The 20,305-nt window shown below is 45.3% G+C and overlaps 2 protein-coding genes and 1 long non-coding RNA gene across 6 annotated transcripts in view; 2 read left to right on the forward strand and 1 right to left on the reverse strand.

Annotated features, from left to right (window-relative positions):
- zbtb45 (zinc finger and BTB domain containing 45) overlaps positions 1-6,233 on the forward strand; it is a 9,921-nt gene extending 3,688 nt beyond the window's left edge. For all 4 annotated transcript variants that reach the window (XM_051070379.1, XM_051070381.1, XM_018672521.2 and 1 more), the window contains 3 exons: positions 2,487-2,627; positions 4,579-4,852; positions 5,306-6,233. In XM_051070379.1, the coding sequence (XP_050926336.1) occupies positions 2,487-2,627; positions 4,579-4,852; positions 5,306-5,724 (834 nt within the window). In that variant the 3' untranslated portion in view covers positions 5,725-6,233. The remainder of the gene's footprint in view (positions 1-2,486; positions 2,628-4,578; positions 4,853-5,305) is intronic.
- Positions 6,234-6,244: 11 nt separating this feature from the next.
- On the forward strand, positions 6,245-9,955 carry LOC108880814 (uncharacterized). Its single transcript, XR_001960539.2, has 2 exons — positions 6,245-6,473; positions 6,544-9,955. It is a non-coding gene; the product is annotated as an uncharacterized LOC108880814 (long non-coding RNA).
- A 1,312-nt stretch (positions 9,956-11,267) lies between these two features.
- Positions 11,268-18,484, reverse strand: LOC108880830 (delta-like protein A). Its single transcript, XM_018672548.2, is given in 12 exon segments — positions 11,268-12,291; positions 12,404-12,512; positions 12,609-13,198; positions 13,200-13,390; positions 13,502-13,718; positions 13,986-14,155; positions 14,741-14,871; positions 14,976-15,036; positions 15,952-16,209; positions 16,298-16,358; positions 16,646-16,948; positions 17,088-18,484. Coding segments are annotated over 12 exon segments (2,169 nt in total). The 5' UTR covers positions 17,160-18,484; the 3' UTR covers positions 11,268-12,285.
- Positions 18,485-20,305: the final 1,821 nt, after the last annotated feature.

Here is a 20,305-nt window from a genome sequence, read left to right on the forward strand (position 1 = left end):
TTCCTCAAAAGGAAACTTTTAGAATTACCTTTACCGTGTTAAAATTACGCTCAGCATTTCTGTCACAAGTCCTGAAGTAAGTCGAGGGAAAAACATGGTGGAGCAGATTTATGCCGCAGCCTGCTGTACCCTGCAGACTACACAGGGAACATCTGCCACACAGTCAAAAGGATTCAGCTTTGCCTGTCAGTTTTCTCCAAAGTGCTGCAGAGTAAGTTGCGATTGGAAACGGAACGATCCACTCAGCTCAGGGAGGATAAGATGCTATGTTTTATGTTTTTCATGCAGGAAAAAAAAAGCATGTGATCATCAATTTACCCAGCAATGCTTGAAATAATCTAATTTAATAATAATCTAATGTGCTCTTTAGTTCACATGATGCGGAGCAGTTGCTTTCTGGTGAATCTCAGCACAGACTGTTTGAAAATTAACTTCTCACAGGTCATTGTGTTTCATGTTGGTGTAACACCTTTATGGCAAATGTTAAGTCTGATTATTGTGGATAAATTTAAAGATACAAACGTCCTGTATCTGTCGTGCATAATTTTTTATGCACAACTTGTGACTCTTGTCAGTAATGGTCTTTGGTGTTTGATGCAAACTGTGTTGGCCATTAAAACAGTCAAAACCTCGTGAGTTATATATTTATCCTAAAACTGGTTTGGGACTTGTGAATTGTAAAGTAAGCTAAGATGAAGAATAAATACACTGTGGTTTCTGAACTGGTAGAGATTTTGATTAATTACCTTCTTACTCAGGTAGTTTTCCCTTTAAATACCGTTTGTGCAGCAGCCCCTTGAGGACATGCCAGGTTTTTGCAGGTCTGCCAGCTACAGGGCTCTAATGTGCTTATGCATGAGCTGCAAGTACAGTGTTTGTATTCAGTACTGAAAGGAGAAGTATAAAAAGGGAATGTTATCTCATCTTTCAAATTGAAGCTTGCATGTTGCAAATTAGGAGGAACAAGGCCCTGATCACAGAGCTGGCAGAACTGAGAAACTGAGAATGCTTTCTAGGTCGAAATGAAAAAGTTTGCGAACAGATGTCAGATCATCCAGGAAACTGATACAAGTCACATGTTAAAGGATATCTCCAGGATTTTTGAACCCAGGCCTTATTTTCTCATGTTTCTGGGTGTAAATGATTGATCGGGACAAAAATCTTTTGTAATTAGTCGGCGACTGAGCGACAGTGGTGACTTTCATTGGTAGAGGACGTAATAGCACAAAGCAACTAACAGATTGAGGCAGCAGAAGATAAGCAGCAGCTTTTTTCTGCTCAGTAAAATCCCTGTTTTTGTCAGTGGAGTCTGGTAGTGATTTATAGAGATGTTTCTGGATCTTCCTCTTTAATAAAAAGCTCTGTCTCTGTAGGAATCCTCTCATCATGTTATCAGACACTGAGAAGAACAATCTGAGTCTGTCAGTGGTAAAAACAGGTACTTTAGTGGACGTACTTGACATGTTTCATTGTTCTTGTTCAGTACTGCACCAGTTCCAAAAATTCTTGTCCCAATCAATCGCTTACACCCAAATACATGGGAAAATAAGGTTCAGAAATCCATTAATACGAGGTGGAAATGAGTTTTATAACATCAATTTTGGTCAATTCATATGCAGTATTTGATGTACAGCACTGTATCAGCGTAATGAGGTGATGCAGTTTTTCAGGCATTTAATTCAGTCAATGAACCAAAACCAGACATTTCCCCTCTGATTGTTTTTATAAATTAGCTACTGAAATAAACGTTCTGTAAAATGATTCACACAGTTATCACAATATGAAATTACATATAATTATATATCTATAATCTGTGTTCTCTTTCCAAGTGGCTGGTGAAACTCCCATCAGCCTCTCTGACTTACAAACAGAAAGTTAGACTCAGTTAGAAGGATTTCCTTCTACCTTATGTCAGAGACGGGCTCCACCCATGCTGGTATTTCTGCTTAGATTACCTTCCCAGCCATACATCAGACTGTACTTTTGATCCACTGCTGTTTTGACAGTAATGCAGTTTGACTGGTCAGACCGCGACGCCATGAATTTATCTTTCCAGCGCCTGCATGCCTACAGTCAGGGTAAAGAAAAGGCTGCAAATGCAAATAACGAGGGATGTGGTGGGTACATATCGGCACATGAAGGGAGACACAGTGTGTAGTTAGAGGTTTGTTCTTAACGTATACAAACATTTGTTGAGGTGGGGCAGAGAGACAGGCAGGATTCACACCTATGGAGCAGGTAAGCGGTGTGCATCCTTCAGCAGGGGCTCATTATATTTATGTCGTGCAGAGAGCTGAGACTAAGGCTTAACAAAGGAAATGTTTCCTAGACAGATTTAATTAACTTCAGGGTTTTTTTTTCTCCAACTATCTTTGAACTGAAGCCAAAACAATGAATAGCACCAAAACTGGTGTTGTCAGATTTTTTTTGTGTGTGTGTATATGTGTAGTGGGATCTCTAATTACGTCTGTGTGTTTCTCTCGCAGGATTTCTACGATGAGCAGGGGGTGTTTTCGGAGAGTTTCTGGCCCCAGAGCGAGCCTGCTCAGGCCATGGCTTTCAACCCCAGAGGACGCGTGCAGAAGCCTCTGACTCCGCCCCCAACCACACAGTCCATCAACAACCAGGTCGGTGCCGTCAGCGTCTTATATCCTCTGTACTGCAGTCAGAAAATGTCGCCACAGACTGGGAGTTAAAAGATTGTCAGAGCAGAGGGAGAGTGTGCGCCACAGTCATCTACAGTTTCAAGTGTTTGGGATGTGCCATGATGCCACAGAAGAACCACGTGTCTGATTAGAAGTGCTACCTCCAGCTGCAAAGTACCTCATTAATGTTATCAGCCAGCCTCTTAGCTTTGTTTTTAAATGTGGAAAATAATCCCATTTAGCTGCTTTTACTTTTCGCTCTGACACCAAATCATCCGCCGTTGTCTTGTCAGTCAGCTCTCCTCTCGTCATGTGATGTGACTCTGCTGCTGTATGAGCACTCACAGCTTATTATTGCAGCATCCAACTAAGTATTGATAACTGCTATTTTAGAGTTTTTTATTTCATGAACGTAGGTGCATTTCCAGTGTTTTAACCAGTTAATTGATATTTTTGTGGAAAAATATATCAGATGCAGTTTAGTTTTTATCTCTTCAAAGTTTTCTGGAGGGAGAATTAATTCATTATTTAAAACTAATCAGGCACAAATGTGACACATTTGCTGGTTCCAGCTTTTCAGATGTGCAAATCTTAGTTTTATATCAACTTATCTTTGGTTTTAGAAGCAAAACTATCGTGTAAACAATTACTACAACAGATACGCTTACAATTAAATCATCAGCTGTAGCCTTATGTCCTTTGTTTAATTACATTTAAAGTTTTTTGGATTTATTTTGAATGCAAACTCTTTGCTGTCAAAGGTTATCATGAAATTAACTGCTGTCTCTGCGAAGGAAAACTGGCAGGATAAGGTAATTAAATTCAGAGTCACTTCATTTAGCTGCGAGGTGTACTGTATTTCCTCCAGTTTTTGTGATGATGAGGTGATTGACTGCAGCACTAAATAAAAAAACTCAGCTGAGAAGAGTGAAACAAAGATAAACATAGAAAGGTAAATGAAGGCTTCAGTTTCAGTGTTTCTTCCTCCAAACCCCTGCCTACACAGTTTGATTGACAGGTGTGTTGACTTTGAAAATGAAAATGCAAAAGAGTTCCTACATTTGCATTCGAAGTTCAGTATAGGCGGTGAGGCATGACCATGTGGAGAGGTAGAATGTAAATGGAACCACTTTACCGAGTTTTATTTATGTCCTTTGTACAATATTAACTCAGTGATGAAACAGAAAATTTAACTGTGGTTTACTTTTTGTTGTAGATACGTTGATTAAAGTTAGAGAGCGTTTTTTTGATTTAAATACCTGGATTATTTTTGACGAGGATAATTAATTAAACTTATGATTGATTACTTTTCATCAACTGAAGCCCCTGTCACACAGATGTGCAAACGCGACTTTAGAGTAAACAAACATGGTGGACGATGATGTCTCTTGTTTCCTGATTGGTTATCGTTCCGTTCCACGTGACAATCCACAGAGAGCGCGCTCAGCTCTCCTCTGTGTTCCCCCCCACACACAACAGGATTTCAGATCATATTGAACATGTTTAATATTTATCGGGGCCGCTGTGGTCGTTTTCGGAGCAGATCAGGGAGGGTAAACTCACTCTGAACGCACCTTACACCACAGGACGGCAAGATAATCATTAGAGCCATCAGCTAATCAGGCCTTTGCTGACACAGCTGGCTCAGTGGCGGTGATTCAACTCTCTGATTTCCTCCGCTACCGGTACAGAACAGCAAGAAGATCAGGAAACAGATGCAATATAGTGCTTCCCAAGAAATGAAAAGAAAGTGTTCAAAATGTTAGGAACAAAAAAAATAAGAGACATGTTAAAAGATAATGAGTGAATGCATCACAGTGCAGTGAATAAATAATACATTAGACTACACACAGTAACACATTCATTTGGAAATGGAAACTGGTCTTTTGCACCAAGATGCAGCAGATTCTAATTTTTATCCTCTGGTCCTCAGCTTCTGTTCCAGTACCCAGTGAGCCAGTCGCAGCCCGCTCCGTTCTACGTGGGCGGCCCCATGGGTGGGATTGACAGCATGGCGGGGACGGAGCCCAGTCAGCAGCCTCCGCCCCCGGCGCCGATGACCCCGGCCCCGCCTCCCTCCACCTCCTCCTGTTCCGCAGGCCCCTCCCCTTCCTCCCAGGGATCCGAGACCTCGTTCGACTGCACGCACTGTGGCAAATCTTTACGTTCCAGGAAGAACTACAGCAAGCACATGTTCATCCACTCCGGTAAGACACGCCTCCTCCTCCTACACTCTGATAAAGTTAGTGGAGACCAAAAAACAGAGCTAAACACAATTCAGATTCATCAAGGTGGACACCTTTATTTCTGTCGCCTGTTTCACCTGTTTCTCATTGTTAAGCCTTTACTTTTATATTTTGTCTTTGTCAGAGAATGTAAATATCACTTGATTACGCTCTGCATTAGGCAGATGCAGCTTAAAATAGTTTGTCAGTATTAATAAGAATGTTTCTCTTCTGTGCACATACATTATGACATGGGAAATGTGTGCGTTACATATAAGTTAACAACTTAAAATCTCAAAAAGTTTTTGGATGACAGCTCAGTTGAAATGAGACAAGATTTTCTAATGATGATCACAGTATTGGCTGCAAATCAGTGCTGTAATTGTGCTGTATTATTGCTCAGACGCTGCTCTCTGTGTGTGTCTTCCTGTTTAGGTCAAAAACCTCATCAGTGCTCCATCTGCTGGCGCTCCTTTTCCCTGCGCGACTACCTCCTCAAACACATGGTGGTGCACACCGGCGTCAGGGCCTTCCAGTGCTCCATGTGCGGCAAGCGCTTCACCCAGAAAAGCTCGCTCAACGTGCACATGCGCACCCACCGTGCCGAGCGCACCTTCCAGTGCAACGTGTGCCACCGGGCCTTCACCCACCGCACCTTGCTGGAGCGCCACGCCCTGCAGCACGCCCACCACGCCCCCCAGGCCCAGGGCCAAGGCCAGGGGCGTGGAGCCGACATGACCTCACCTACCAAGCACAGTCCTCCGGCTCTGGGAGGGCCCTCAGGTATGGCTGGCGCGGCTGGCATGGTCGGCAGCATGGCCAACATGCCCAGCCACGGAGCTTCCTCCACCTAGAGAGAGGGAAGGGGAGATACGGGAACGGGGAGAGGGGGAAGGTAGCGAGCCCATTCCTTATTTGGTCCTAACAGCCTTGTTGATCTTTTGTTCAGGCGGAAGCCGCGCTTACAGGTTCCCATTGTTTTAGCTTAACGCCACCTTCAATCAGGGTTCCTACACAGCGCCGCAGGTTTGAAAACGATGTACATTTATAAGGTGTTTTGGAATTGCACAAAAAGCCTGGAAAAGTTAAGGAGAAAAAAAAAGGTAGTTCCCGTTCCAGAAACCCATCCTAAGTAGTTGTAACCCTACTGTCATTTCCTGTGTCGTGACAGCTAATCATAAGCTAAAGGGCCACATTGCTAACAGCCATTTAAAATCCAGCCCCAAAAAAAAAAGTTTTTGGTGGAGATAAAGTTGTGAATTTTGAAATGGAGGATGTGTAGGAACCCTGCTTCAAAGACACCAGAGTCACCAAAGAGGTTAGGAAAACAGCGGGTTTGGGAGTGGGTGAGGGAGTGGGTGAGGGAGGGGGGGAGGGTTTGGGGTCATAGGGTTTCTAGGTGGAGGTGAGGGGGGGGCGGGATGGGGATTATATAGAGATGCAAGTTTAGGAAATAAGGGGAAGAGATGGGTTGGAGAGGAGGGGGTTTGCAGGGGTTGGATTCACCTTCAGTTCATTTAATTCATGATGAAAATTGGAGCTCACATCTTTGAATGCAAAAAAATCAAATCACGTGAACGTAAGTTTGGGACGTTCATGTCCTGTTGTAGCAGAGATCTCAGCAGAGCAGGTGAGTAATGTCACTACGAAAGAAAAAAGCTCACTAACCAAAGTTAACTTTGCTGTCAGTGAATGGGATCTCGTCTAACCTGACTCATAACAGCTCGTTATGTTTTATTATCTTCCCTCTGGTGCTTTTTAACCATGATAATAAATCCATACTTAGAAAATTATAAATAATAAGAACCAGCCAAGAGTTGAGCCAAGGAAAAATATTATGGCCTCATTATACAACAAGTGAAGCCTTCAAAATATTGCTCTTAAGTAGCACAACAAAGCGCTTAACTACGGAGAATTAACATTTTCTGCTGTTTTTATATTAAGCTGTTAACAGAGTTTGAAAATTAGAGTCGAGCTGAATCCATGCGAGGTCAACATCGGTGTTAATTTGAAATGAAAACTATAACCAAAAACATTTGAAGACGACAAAAACAAGACTAAAGCTAAATTAAAAGTCACCTTTGAAAATGAGAGTTAGGACAAAACACGGACATTTTTCATCAGTGAATTAAAAACTAAATAGTATTGTGAAAAATAGACAGATGTTTTAATTCAACAACCTTATGTCTCTGTCAGTAACGTTACCTGCTCTCAGAGGAAACTGAACTTTTTATGGCTCTCAAAACAGCTGAGACAAACCACAGAACATTTCTAAGCTTGTTCCTGAGTGTTTCTATCAGGAGTGAGCGAGTTAAGCTCCAGCATTAATGTCACAGTATTGATGTTACTGTGACGACACAGCGTCTCCTCTCAGACTGAACCCAGACAGAGTGTTTCAGTGAGTGTGAATGAGTCACAGGCTCTGCAGTGAACAGCACAGTCAGCTGCAGTGATGCCAGGTGAGCAGGAACAGCTGCACTACATCACATCACAGAGAGCGGCTCTGTGGATGTGGACACCTTTGCGAGAAATACCTGTAACCGTGGTAACTACAGAAAGATGGCGACAGCCGAAGCCTCAAAGTACCGAGCGGGCGTAACAACGTAGAACTAACAAAAATCTAATGACTCAAAACCAGTTAACGCTGGTCGATAAAATGTTCCGTCGGCTTTAGACGCGTTTTAATTGTTGAAAATGTTTCAACTTTGCACATATCCCACAGCTGTTTTAGTTCGCCTCATGAAAACAGGAGGAAAATAAGAGAAAGAGCCAGAGTTTTGAGCATGAATTTAGTTGAATAAGTGCTGTTAGCTACAGCTGGTGACTTTCCTGTCACATTCTTTGTCTGTTTGTGGATAAAAACACAGTCTGCAGCAACAACCCAGCGCTCAGATTCTCCCAGATTTTGCTTCTCATTCATTCTGAAAGAAAAAAAAAAAAAATGCTCTTCCTGAATTAACTGAATTGAATGTGAATGGAGCCCCAGCACTATTCAGGAGCAAACTAGGGTGACAAAGAAGGTTGTTGATGAATGATTGGATGAAGAAGGAAAGTAGTCCGAGCGGAGTGAGACTACAGCAGGGAGGGAGGGGGAGGAGGTGGCGGCAGCGGCGTGACGCACAGCAGCGTGAATGAAATTCACCATCATCCATCAGACAGCTTTGTAACATTTTCCACAGGCGCCACCGGTCGGCCCCAGGATCATATACCTCGAACCAGGACGAGCCCCTGACGGCTCGGAGGGACACTATTTTCTCATTTGAAATGTTTGGGAAACATTTCAGCATGTTTTACATACACACACACACACACACACACACACACACACACACCTACAATTACCTCGGTGGTCCAAAGACAGGCATTATGCTTCACATCTTTTAAGCTACATCAAACGAAGAAACAGTGAAAACTAAAGCTAAGATAGATCCGTTTACTTTTTGAAAGCTTACTAAAGTACATCTATGTAAAATTCCTGTACATCGCTATAACGCTCAGTTTGTTATTTGTTGCTCATGTGATTCTTTGATGCAGAAATAAGGCAAAACATTTAAAAAAAACTTTTAAAGTGAAAGAGCCATTCACAGGAAGTTAAACTTGGTTGAATAACTATGACAAATCAGTGACTTTTATCAGGATTTTTATTGAGTGTTTGGTTGTGTTCGTCTTTTTGGGGCTCTGGTTAATAATAAATGGGAAGTGTTTGTTGCTTAAAAAACAATAAAAGCTTTTCTCGCAGCACTATATTAAAAAAAAAAAAACCTTTTTAACATTTTAGTAAAACTAAATTAATCATGAAAATGTACAATCACCCCTACAAGTTTTGACAAAGTCAAACTCGTGATAATGTTAATTATCACATTAATATTTATTACAATTTGATCTCTATGCACAATTAAGTTTGCACATCATGTTACTTAGACCTAGATGTTGTTGTTGTTGCCCCTAAAGTATTTGGCCTAAAATTGTTTTTGTTTTTTTTTCCACCTAAAAGGTGATCCTAAAAAGACCTTACGTGTCCCTGCTTTTTGCTCATTTTCCTTAATGTTTGTCAGTCGAAGCATTATATGATATTCAGTAGTTTACTTAAGCTTTGTAAGAGCCTTCTAATTGACATGATTTCATAAGTGAATACCTCCCTAACGAGTTTTGAGATTGAGAGCTTTGTGAGTGATGAGATAATTTGATTAAAAACAAAAAAGAAATCACTTTAATAAAGATTTAAAAGAGTGAATCCAGCGAAGACGTAGATTCAAATCCTCTCAGTCTGGACTTCACTATAAATATTGACATTAAATGTCCCATTTTAAATGTGGAAAAACTGCTTATTTACGCGGAGCAGGCCTGGCAGCGTGTGTTCATTGGCCTCTGAACATTGCAAACAGATTTGCAGACTCAGTAGTTAGTTTCTCCAGTGTTGTGGACGGGAAAAAAAAGATTTAAAAGAAGGAACTGAGAGCGAGAGAGAGCTGAAGAGAGACTGGACTGAAACTCCTCCAAACTCACTGTTGGTTATAAGCTATATATACAATTCTAACGCCAAACCTTTGGTGCTTTTTTGGAAATATTTACCTCATTTGCCAGTTGCCAACACCATGCTGTGGTCTGGGTTTGGTAAATAAGCAGTGTTGAGCTGTTTCAGAGGTTTGATCTATCCTCAGCAGTGGAAGTGGTTTTGGTGCATTTTGTCTGAGGCGGACCCTTGTACAGTACTGTAATATGTGTGCTTTGAAGCCATGTCAGCGCATTGTAACGTACTGTGTTATGCCTTTTTTTGTTTTGTTTGTTTTCTGTTTTTTGGTTTTATCGGGAGGGAAGTTGATAATTGTTTTTCTACATTAATATTTCTTTAACAGATGTTAAATATGTCAGAAGAAGAAACAGTCATTTTATAAAAAAAAAAAAAAAAAATCACGTCATCGTAAAACCGCATCTTTTATGTATAAAAAGACTAAAGGCATGATTTTAACTTTTTCTGAGAACTTAGATGTCGTACTCAATGAATTAATTGAATTTTAAAAATGAGTGATTTCAAAGATTTCTTTCTCCAAATAAAAAGTCTTCTATGGCTCCAGGCCAGCTGTTTGCCATGGACATCACTTTGTCTGTTGACGTCGAAGAGTGTGTGTGTGTGTGTGTGGTGTGTGTGTGTGTGTGTGTGTGTGTGTGTGAGGTCACCGCCAGGAAAACGTGTTGTTTGTTTACATCATCAAACGGACAATAAGTCATCTGTTTGTTTCTGGCTGCTAGCGTTAGCGTTAGCAAAATGGCTGCCGCTAACAGCCTGGCTACAGCCCCAGTTTGAACTGTAAACCCTGATCTCAGTGCTGTGGTAGATGCTTGTATATTCTTTCAGATGTGAAAAATAACTTCACATAGCTTTCAAACTGACTGACTGTGTTCAGAGGAACTGCAGCACTTCTGTAGTTTTTTGTCTGTATTCATTCATCACAAACACAAACCTGGTGTCCTCTTATCTCTGTCCTTTCTCAAAAATCCCGACAAATTTATCAGGACAATATAAAAGCTGTGTTTTCTTGAAGGCCCATAGATAATCTTTTTTTTCCCCCTGCAGTTTGAGCCTTTGAAGGTCTGGCTGGTCGTAGCTGAACCCTGGCCAGAAGGCATCTGTTACTCAACAACATCTGTTCCTGTTACTCTCTTTTCTCCCAGCATGCCGAGGGACACGCAGGCTCTCCCAAGGGTGGCCTTTTGTGTGCCCCATTGTCAATTCCATCATTGTCTGCTGAAGTCTGTTCCCATAATGCCACGGGGTTATAAACCCCACCAGAGGCCAGCTCTACCAGGGCTGATGATTTACAGTTATTTGTGTCTGAACACAATCAAAAGTCTTTGTGGGGCAATTAAGAAAGAAAACTGAGGGGAATTTAAAGAGGTGATAGGAGAGGAGCAGGAAAATGTAAATTCAGAAATGTAAAGTTTGTTTTTTCTTCTACACAGAACAGTCGTCGTGTTCAGATATAACTTTACTGCTGAGGAAAGGAAAAGCTTTAGTTTATTAGCAGTGGAGAAGCCACTAAAGATGGAAACAGGAAGGGTGGAAAACCAAAACCCAAAGTGCTGGATGTGCAGTAGGCGTTTCCTCCACATTGATCTGAATTTTAGAGCCATGAATTACCTGACTTGTTCTTTAGGAGGAGAAATAGGAGTGGTAAATCTAGCGTAGGGACATTGTTTTTTATGAATAGGCCCCCTCTCCCGTCTCCAGGGAGACACTTTCAACTTCTGGCAGTAGCCAACAGTGTCGGCATAGAAAAGCCCACTATGGGGTCGCCAGGGGAAGACAACAGATGTTACTGATTAACTTTGCTCACAGACCCCTAAAGAAGTGTTTTTCAGAGCACTCGCAGATGGACCAAACAAAGTTAGGACGCAATTAAGATTTCACGTTTAGCAATATTTATTTGGAAAAATAGTCTTGGCTAATTCCTTCATTCAAAAATGGTAAAGGAGACAGTAACATAACAATTTGTACAGTACAATCCCTCTTAAATAACATTTTCTTAAAAAAAAAAAAGTCCCATTGACCTGAAGTGCCTTTGCAAATATCATCATTAAAAAAAAGCAACTTAAATAATCATAACAAACATCACAAATATACAATACAAAATAAAAATAACACAAAATCATTAAATTAACTTAAATTAAATCATAATTTTAAATCATAACTTTTTTCTTGTTTTTTTTCTTTCTTTATTTTACAAAAGGACAATCTGTATCAAAAAGCAACATTTTTTTTATCAAGACAAAAAGTTTTCATGTCCCCAAAAAAAAAAAAAAAAAGAAACAGAAAAATGAACAATACTATGTCATAAATGGTTTGGAGGGCTTAAGGAAGAAAACGCACTTCAGTTAACACAGTGATCAAGTATACATACAGTCTTCACAGGCGTGGTGATGGGTGCACAGCCCATGTGAACAGCCTCATGAAGAACAGGCCAGTATGGCCAAACATCCACCGTTTGATGCAGTTCCTGCGCTCAGCAACGGCGTGTGGGTTAGAGAAAAGGCCTGGGTGCAAATATTGCAAAAACAAACCAAAAAAAAAATGGTAGCATCGCGTGCTTTAATATTTCTTACTTTTACCCCCACTCCTCGATTTAAAAAAAAAAAAAAAAAGAACAGAAAGCTAAGTGGCAGTTTACTTTTAACCGTAAACTTTCATTTATTTTGTTTTTTTTAAAAACCCCTGCCAGTTCCTATCCCACAGGCCGCCGCTGCCTGCGCTTAGTTTCCAGTAGAGAACCAGCTCACTCTGAATATCAGTTAAACGTCTCAGTATCAGCAGCAGTCTCAAGGCGGGACACCTCCCCCTAGGGTTAGAGCAGCATCTGAAGGAGTATAAAAACTCTCCCATAGAGCAAATGAGCAATGGGCAGCCCATTGGTGGCTCGTTACACCTGGAGAGACACAGAAAGACGAAAAGAAAGTTAGTGTTTGTTGGTCGAGTGACCACAGAGAGAAGTCTTTTCACGCTGAGATTGTGAGCAGGATATACGACACAAAACTCACCTCAGTTGCAATTATACATTCGTCCTTCTCTTCTGACATCACAAACACAGATTTGTACTTGGTGTCCGCACATGCAGACATTTCTGGAGCTTTCTTTTCTGATGCATCGCTTCAGGAGAGAAAGAAAGGAAAAAACAGATGTCAGCTTCACCACACGCACAGCCTCAGTTTCAGGCTTTCTCTGAGAGAATGTGTAAATATTTACCATTTTAAACGCTTGCTGCGCTTCTCCTCAAACTCAAACGAGTCCAGGGACTGGCACTTGTCCTCGCAGGCTGCCTCCAGCATGGCCTCTTTAGCCGCCTGCTCGTAGTTGACCTCGTGTACGAGGTTGTAGTCTGCAGGCGGATGGCGGCTCTTGTAGCTGCTTCTCCCTGGTGAAGATCCCTCATCAGGGTCACTGCTGCAGAAGTCCATCTTCTTGTTGATATTTTTGACGCCTGGCGTCGGCATCACGCTCACTGCCAGGTCCCTGTCACTGCGGTGACAGTTGTTAGTAAGGTTATTTATTGTCTCTCCCTCACCGGCGGTTTCTGTCTGACCGCCGCGCTGGACTTTTGATCTGAAAAATCCAACAAGCACAGCGCATCCCGCCAGCAGCAGGAGCACCAGGGCCACGCCGGACCCAACGGCCATCCAGGGCACTTCAGACCCGCGGATGGCGGCGTGCTCCGGCAGCAGGAACTGGCAGTTTCGGCCACCGTAGCCAGGAACACACGCGCAGACGTAGCGGTTGTTTCTCTCGTGGCAGGTGGCGCCGTTGTGGCAAGGGTTGTGTTCACAGCGGCTGATGGGGTGAGCTGCAGTTTTGGCCCGTGTATCCCGGCGGGCAGGTGCAGGTGTAGCCGTCAGGACCCTCCTGGCACGTCCCGCCATTCTGGCAGGGGTACGTCGAACACTCGTCCCCGGTGTGGTCGCAGTTCATGCCAGTGAAACCGTCTGGACACTGACACAAGTAGGAGTTGACGAGATCCACGCAACGTGCACCTGAGGACAGCGACGAAGAGCAGCTTTAATGTTTGGCTTCATGAACATACCTCACAGAAGAAATCTGCTCATCTCCAGAGCCTGAGACGTCCTGTGGGATCATCCTCTTACCATTGGAGCAGGGGCTGGAGGTGCAGTGGTCAATCTTCTTCTCACAGTTGAACCCTGCGTATCCCGTGGGGCACTGGCAGAAGTAGCCTCCGTCTGGGTTGTCAGCACAGCGGCCGCCGTTGGAGCAGGGCCCGTCTGCGCACGTCATGGCACTCAGCTCGCAGTTGTTGCCATAGAAACCGTGAGGACAAGTGCAGGTATATGTGTTTTCCAAATCCTTTGGGGAGAAAATAGAACAGGCTCGACATCAAGATCTGCAGCTGCGACAAACTGTGCACCTCTGAATTTCAGCTTGCTGCACGCCGTGTCTGTTTGACTGTTTTAAATGTGTCTGCTTTAATGTAAAGTCTAGTGTGTAGAGAAGCAAGACAAGAAGGGATAAAGGCATGTGACACATTCACACACAGCTGGCACTGAGCCGCAGTTTACAAGACGTCTCTGTTCTCTCTCCAAGTTATTGTTAACCAAGGCGAACCACACTTACAGTGCAGCTTCCTCCGTTGCGGCAGGGGTTTCCAGCGCATTCGTTGACCTGGATCTCACAGCTGGCCCCAGTGAAGCCCGGCCTGCAGGAACAGGTGTAGCTGCCCTGACCAGTGTTGCTACAAGTGGCTCCATTCATGCAGGGCTTGTGGTGAGTGCAGTAGTTGAGATCTGGAAAGACACAGCGGCACATGTGGATTAGCCACAGCACAACACATGGCAGGACAACAGCAGCAGTGACAGAATGTCTTTTTGTCCTCTGGCACACTTGTCTCTTTCTCTTCTTTCCAGTGGTTTTTTTTGTCCGCCCTCCTGTCTCTGCTGTTTATCTCCACACAGCTGCTGCTCTGTTGTCTCTCTACTGAACTGTTGATACTTGAATGTCGGTATCTTGATGTCTTTCCTAACTCTTTCTCCTCTCTCTCAGTGATGAAAAAAGAACACTCTGTCCACTTTCTCTTTCTGTTTTTTTAAGTGTAAACTCACAGAAAAACATTTGGTGATTTGCAGGTCAGAAGATGTGCAGCCAAAACTGGGCAAAAGTTGCTTGAAAAGTTGTTTTATTTTGGACGATGAAGCTACAGATAATCATTGTTTCCAAAGCATTTTCACGCAGCCTGATCTTCCACTTTGGAACCAAATCTAGACCAACTCTAACCCAGCTGTCATGTGACCAGCAAATCACCCTGTCAGTGCTTTCTGGTTTCTTTCCCCTCTGTGTTTCCTCATCACTCATTAACCCTCTCCTCTCCTCACCTTGGTTGCAGAACAGCCCCCCCCAGCCCTCCTGACAGTTGCACTGCCAGGGCTGCTGGCAGGTCCCATGGAGGCAGCCCGGGTAACGAATGCACTCATCGCAGTAGCGGCCTTTGAATCCCACTCTGCACCTGTTGTTGTCCAATTAGGAGAGAACACCGGTCAGTCCACTCACATTACCTCATGTCTCCCACTAATTAATTAATGCCTCAGTGAGCTGCTGGAGAAAACTCACTTGCACTCTCCAGGTTTCTCACAGAAGCCGTGCTCCTCGTCGCAGCCTGGCAGACAGATCGCTGTAGAGGAAGAGAGAGAGAGAAAACACACTCAGACACTGGGTCTTTGTTTGGTTTTGCTGTTGAAGAAATAAAACTTATCACCTAAATCCCACAAAGTCATTAAAACAGGAGAAAGGAGGGGCTCCTAAACCCATTAGCTGTTACCTTAAACTCAATCTCCTTATCACCGTGGAAGAATTTTCTGCTTAACATAGTTCAGAGACAAAGGAGGGAGTGTGTGAATGTGTGTGTGCCACAGAGTGCACAACACACACACACACACACACACAGACCCCCTCAACCCACCCCACCACCCTCTTTTTTTTTTCTTCTTCGCTGCGGGTCAAAACTCTTTTATTCATTCTGTGCGCACACACACACTCACACACTCCCCTTAATGTCTCGGATTGGGGCAGATAAGAGTGGACAGCTGGCGAGTGTGTTGCCAGTGCGCGACAGCTGCTCCATTGTCTCCTCTCTGCCGGCAGCTGCCCACTTCAAACAATACCTCCCCCGCCTCGGCCAATCAGCGCCCGGCCCACTCCGAGAGTAACGAATTGGAAGGTAGCATGTAAATTTATGGCACGCGTGAGATTATTCCCAAAAACTTTCCTTAGAATAAATCAAGTGGTCGTGTGTGTGTGTGTGTGTGTGTGTGTGTGAGGGGAAAGGAGGGGGAGGAGGAGGGGAGGGTGCGTGTGGTGTTTACGCACAAGTTGCCTTCTAACGGCACTCAGAGGATCTGATCATAGACCCAACATAGAAAAGAACTTTTTTACTTTACTAAAAGAAAAATCTGCTCCAATGATCTCAGCATCTCTTTAGCTTAAATTTAAAGCTGCTTCATGTTTAAAATATGTTTTGAGGTTCTTCCACCGTCCACACACTTTTACGCACATGCTCGTGATAAAATAACAAAGTCTGGTCACTCACGTTCAGTGCAGTACTGTCCCTTCCACCCGGCGTCGCACACGATCTCCCCGCGCTCCCCACAGGTGAAGTGGCCGAAGGCGTCATCTCTCGGCCGGCAGAACACCGAGCAGCCGTCCCCGTAGTAGTGCTCGTCGCACACGAACCGGTACGAGTACTTGAGCTCCGTCCTGCCGCCGGTGTGCAGGTCCTGGGACCACTCCTCTCCCACCGTCAGATGCCTCTGGGTGGTCATGGTGCTGATAACGCGGTCTGGGTTCTCTAAAAGTGCGCGTGTGGAGGCAGAAAGTGAGGGAGGGTAAAGGAGGGAAGGTGCGTAAATGTGGGGGGAAGGGTGTTTATTTCCTACCTGTGGAGAGGTCGTCTTTGGAGTCGGTGTGTAATGCCTCAATGATCAGCGAGAAGGTCCCCTGGGAACACAAATGGCTTCATGAGACAGGTGGCCGGCGGAGATGTGGCGATAACATCAAGCACAGGCCCGAGGCGATTGTGCCATACACTGAGTGTGCTGAGCACAAACTGATCTGATCCTGAAACTGAATACCTGTAAACTTTCTGCGCTCTGAGCAGCTTGGTCACTCATTGTGCCGCCTGCGCGTTTTTACGCACGGTCCCCCCCTCCCTCCCCCAAAATGGCGCGATTTCGCTGCCCTGCGTTTCTGCTGTAGTGAAATGGGACGGGAACGGCTGCGCTTACCGGCCACGTGAAGCCGAAGTTAATCCTGATGGGGTTGGTGAATGAGCTCTCCGGGATGACATCGGGGACCTGGAAGGAGTTGGAGCCGAGGACGGGCGTCACAGCGCCGCCGTAGGTGCACGGGGGCTCCGGGGACGCGTTGGGCTGGTAGTGCTTGAGACAGATCCTGAAGAAGGTTTTACATTCGCACTGCTGCTGGAAAGACGAGGTCAGGCCTCCTTTACAGCAGTTCTTGTTGCCCTGTACTCCCTTCTTGTTTAGGAACTCCTGCAACTTCAGCTCAAACACTCCGGAGCAAAACCCCTGCGGAGGAAAGCAGCTTATTATCACCAGCTATACACACGGTGCCGCTCGTGTGTGAGTGTGTTGTGGTGGGAGAGAGGGGAGGGAGAAGGGGGGTGATGGTTCATTGTTTGGAAGAAATAGAGATTCAGTGGCTTACCTGGCACAGCAACATGGACATGACGGCGAGAGTCAGCAGGATGACGCGCCCCATATTAAATAAATACATCATAAATAAATAATAAATAAAGGAAAGAGTCTCGGGGCTCGGCTGTTCCTCAGGGTGCCTCCTCCTGTTCAAACCCTCTGACGAAGATGCATTGAGCACGTTTCTGTCGCCTCTCGGGGTTTTCTCATCAACTGCTGCCGCTGTCAGCCGCGCCGCTCTCACTCATGTCCCGAGGAACAAAAAAGGATAAATCCCAAACCTTCCAAAAAATCAAAATCAAATCACCAAACAGGATCTGACAACTTGTGCGCGGTGGTGCGGATTAGAAAAGAGAGAAGTCCTGCGGTTCCGTTATAAAGCGTTAATCCAGTGCGTAAAGAGATGACGGTGCTTCCTTGGTTTTTGTTTGTTTGTTGAGAAAGTGACAGGTTTTAGGAAGTAGCTTTTTGTGTGAAGGTCTTGGTCTAACCCAGGACAGATTTGTCACTGGTCCAACATGCTTCCTTCTACTTCCCAATGTCTTTCCTCACTGTGAACTGTGCGTCTGTCTCCAGCCAAGGCCGCCTGCAGCCTGTTATATACGGCCTGACACATGCTATGGTAATAACATGCAAATGCGGCCCCCCCTCCTCCCTCCGCTCCCTCTCCTCCTCCTCCTCCCCGACTTCACCTCCCAATCTGGCCCGGCTCTCCACAATGGGATCCCATGCAAGTCCCCCCCCCCCCCCCCCTCCAACAGCCTCAGCAGCGCAGCGCACACAGCGTTAATATCTGAGCCCGAAACGGAGACGTGTGAAAGTATCTCGGTCAAATGAGAATTTAGAAGAAGTGAAACTTGATGTGAGGTGAAGTCACATGAATTCACTCACGTCCGCTGTTGACGCGCTGTTTCTAACGGGCCCGTTGGACTAAAGCAGCGTTATTCAAGCAGGAAGCTGGAATAAATAAACTGCTGTTGACGGCCGTGGAGGCCTGGAGGTCACCCCCCCCACCCCCACCCCACCCTGTATGATTAAAGTGCTTCAGATGGATCAGGACCGTGGCCCCACTGTAAGAAGAGGTGGCAGTAAAGCCAAATGCAGAGTGCTGAACATCGCACAGATGATGGATCTCCTCCTGGCATGTGGATGTTGATGACATGTGGCTGCACTGATCCGTCCAGCTGTTCCCTCACTGGACAAACTCCTTTTTGCTTTTGGCGACTTAAAGATGTTTTTTTGGCCAAAAAGAAAAAAAAAAAAATCACAGTGTGAAGTTGATTCAAACAAAAAAATCTTCCCCCAAAGAAGCGAGAGAGAAATGTTTCTTGGTCAAACCCTGACTCAGTTAATTGTTTACACCCCCTTCCTCCTCCTCCTCCTCCTCCTCCTCCTCCTCCTCCTCCTCCTGCATACACACCCTCGAAATTTTGGTATTTGTGGTTGTGGGAAGAATTTGATGCTTTGAATCGACTGAAAAGACTAAAGAAAACATTCCTTGGCAGAGGCTCGCGCTGAGGTGAACGAGTCGAGGGGCTGGACTCCTGCTTTTCCATTTTGTTTCTCTCCCTTCTCCTCATTCTCTGAGCTAAGATTTAAAAAAACGCGCGTGTGTGTGTGTGTGTGTGTGTAGGTGCAGTGCAAGGGGCTGCGCGCGCGCACCGGAGTCGCTCGCGTGGCCAACATGTTATTGTGTGTGTGGTGAAGGAATAAGTTTGCTCTCTCTCTCCCCCCTCAGCTGTATGGTAATTCAGCCAGCACCTGCTCACCCCTCAATAACAGCGTGCGCGCGCTTCCCTTGGCTGAGCGCGCGCCCACACGTCCCATACACAATACTCACAACACAATACACACACACACACACACACACACACACTTTTCGCTTCACATCAAACAAACACAGCCGGACAAACACCGCGTTTTCTTCTTCTCTTCTTTAAATATTGACTAAATTCTGCGCAGCAGCACGAGGACGGAAACCGCCGGAGCCCATCTTTAACTTATTTTTGTTTGTGTCTGTGTGAAGGTGGTGTGCGCGCGTGCTCGTGCGCGCGCGTATGAATAAGGAGCAGGAGGAGGTGGGGGTGTTGTTTCTTAATTAGTTCGTTCATTAGAAGTGTGATTCCTCTGCTGTATATAGTTGGGGTGGGGTGGGGGGGGGGGGGGGGGCTATATGGCGAGCTGCACGCGCGGGCTTACCGTGCACGTACATTGCGTCACTGTGCTCAGATATGCGCGTCACGGCTCGTGTTTTCTGGCGTCTCTCCGGTGTCCGTTACCTGCTGCTGGGAAGCGTTCACCCCCCCCCCCCTCCTCCTCCCACTCCTCCTCCCCCAAAAAAGTGACATGCTTTCCCTTTCTCCTCCAAATTACCTTCACGTCATATGTCACAGAACATGGCTGATGTGTGCGCAGTTACTTATTACCTCTAATCAATGGCAGCAGCATCCAAACAAAGTCCTCCTCCGTTAATAAACCTGTTCATCTCAGAGCAAACCCGGGCCGAGCCGTGACCACCGCGATTAGCTCAGAGAGAAGAGACACGGGGGGAGGCGGCCTGACCTTCAGAGGGTGAGGTGATGAGGAGCTGCAGGTTCACCCTGCGAAAGGCCACAGGCTGGAAACTGAAGGGGTTTTGCTCACTGCCTCGTTAATACCCGCTGCTCTCACTTTTGTGAAACTGAACTCGAGCCAGACCAAGAAGCTCAGGGAGAATCAGCTCACAGAGATCTGAGACTCAAACCAAACCAAAACCCGAACCTGCGAAGCTCCAATAAAAACCCTGCCCACTTTGGACACAGTTGTCCCTTTACTTTCTTGCCCCCCCCCCCCTCCTGGCCAAGATGCTGCTGGCTGAGCTCTGACTGTTTAACTAAAGTGCTACTGTAGGGGGCTGCTGTAGTTTAACTCCTGCCCACCAGTAGCTGCGCCAAACAAAAAAGGGTGACTCGGGGTCTGACTATTCATCCATTCTCTGCGCTTTAATTTCCATTGATTGTGAATGCAGGAGGGAGGGAGGGAGGGGGTCTTCAGTGAAGGACCACGACACGCCTTCAGACGCGGACAGACCCTTACAAGCCATCTGCCACTAACTACCCCCCCCATCCAGAAAACGACGTTTATTTCCCTCCCTCCTCCTCCTCCGGCCTGAAGCGCACGTCTCTATGCGCCTCTGTCCACCGGGCTCCGTCTACACTCAACTGGAAGCATGTTAAAGGACCTGTAACGGTA

The sequence above is a fragment of the Lates calcarifer genome, linkage group LG5 (genome assembly GCF_001640805.2).
Source record: "Lates calcarifer isolate ASB-BC8 linkage group LG5, TLL_Latcal_v3, whole genome shotgun sequence".
In the NCBI taxonomy this organism is placed as follows: Eukaryota; Metazoa; Chordata; class Actinopteri; family Centropomidae; genus Lates; species Lates calcarifer.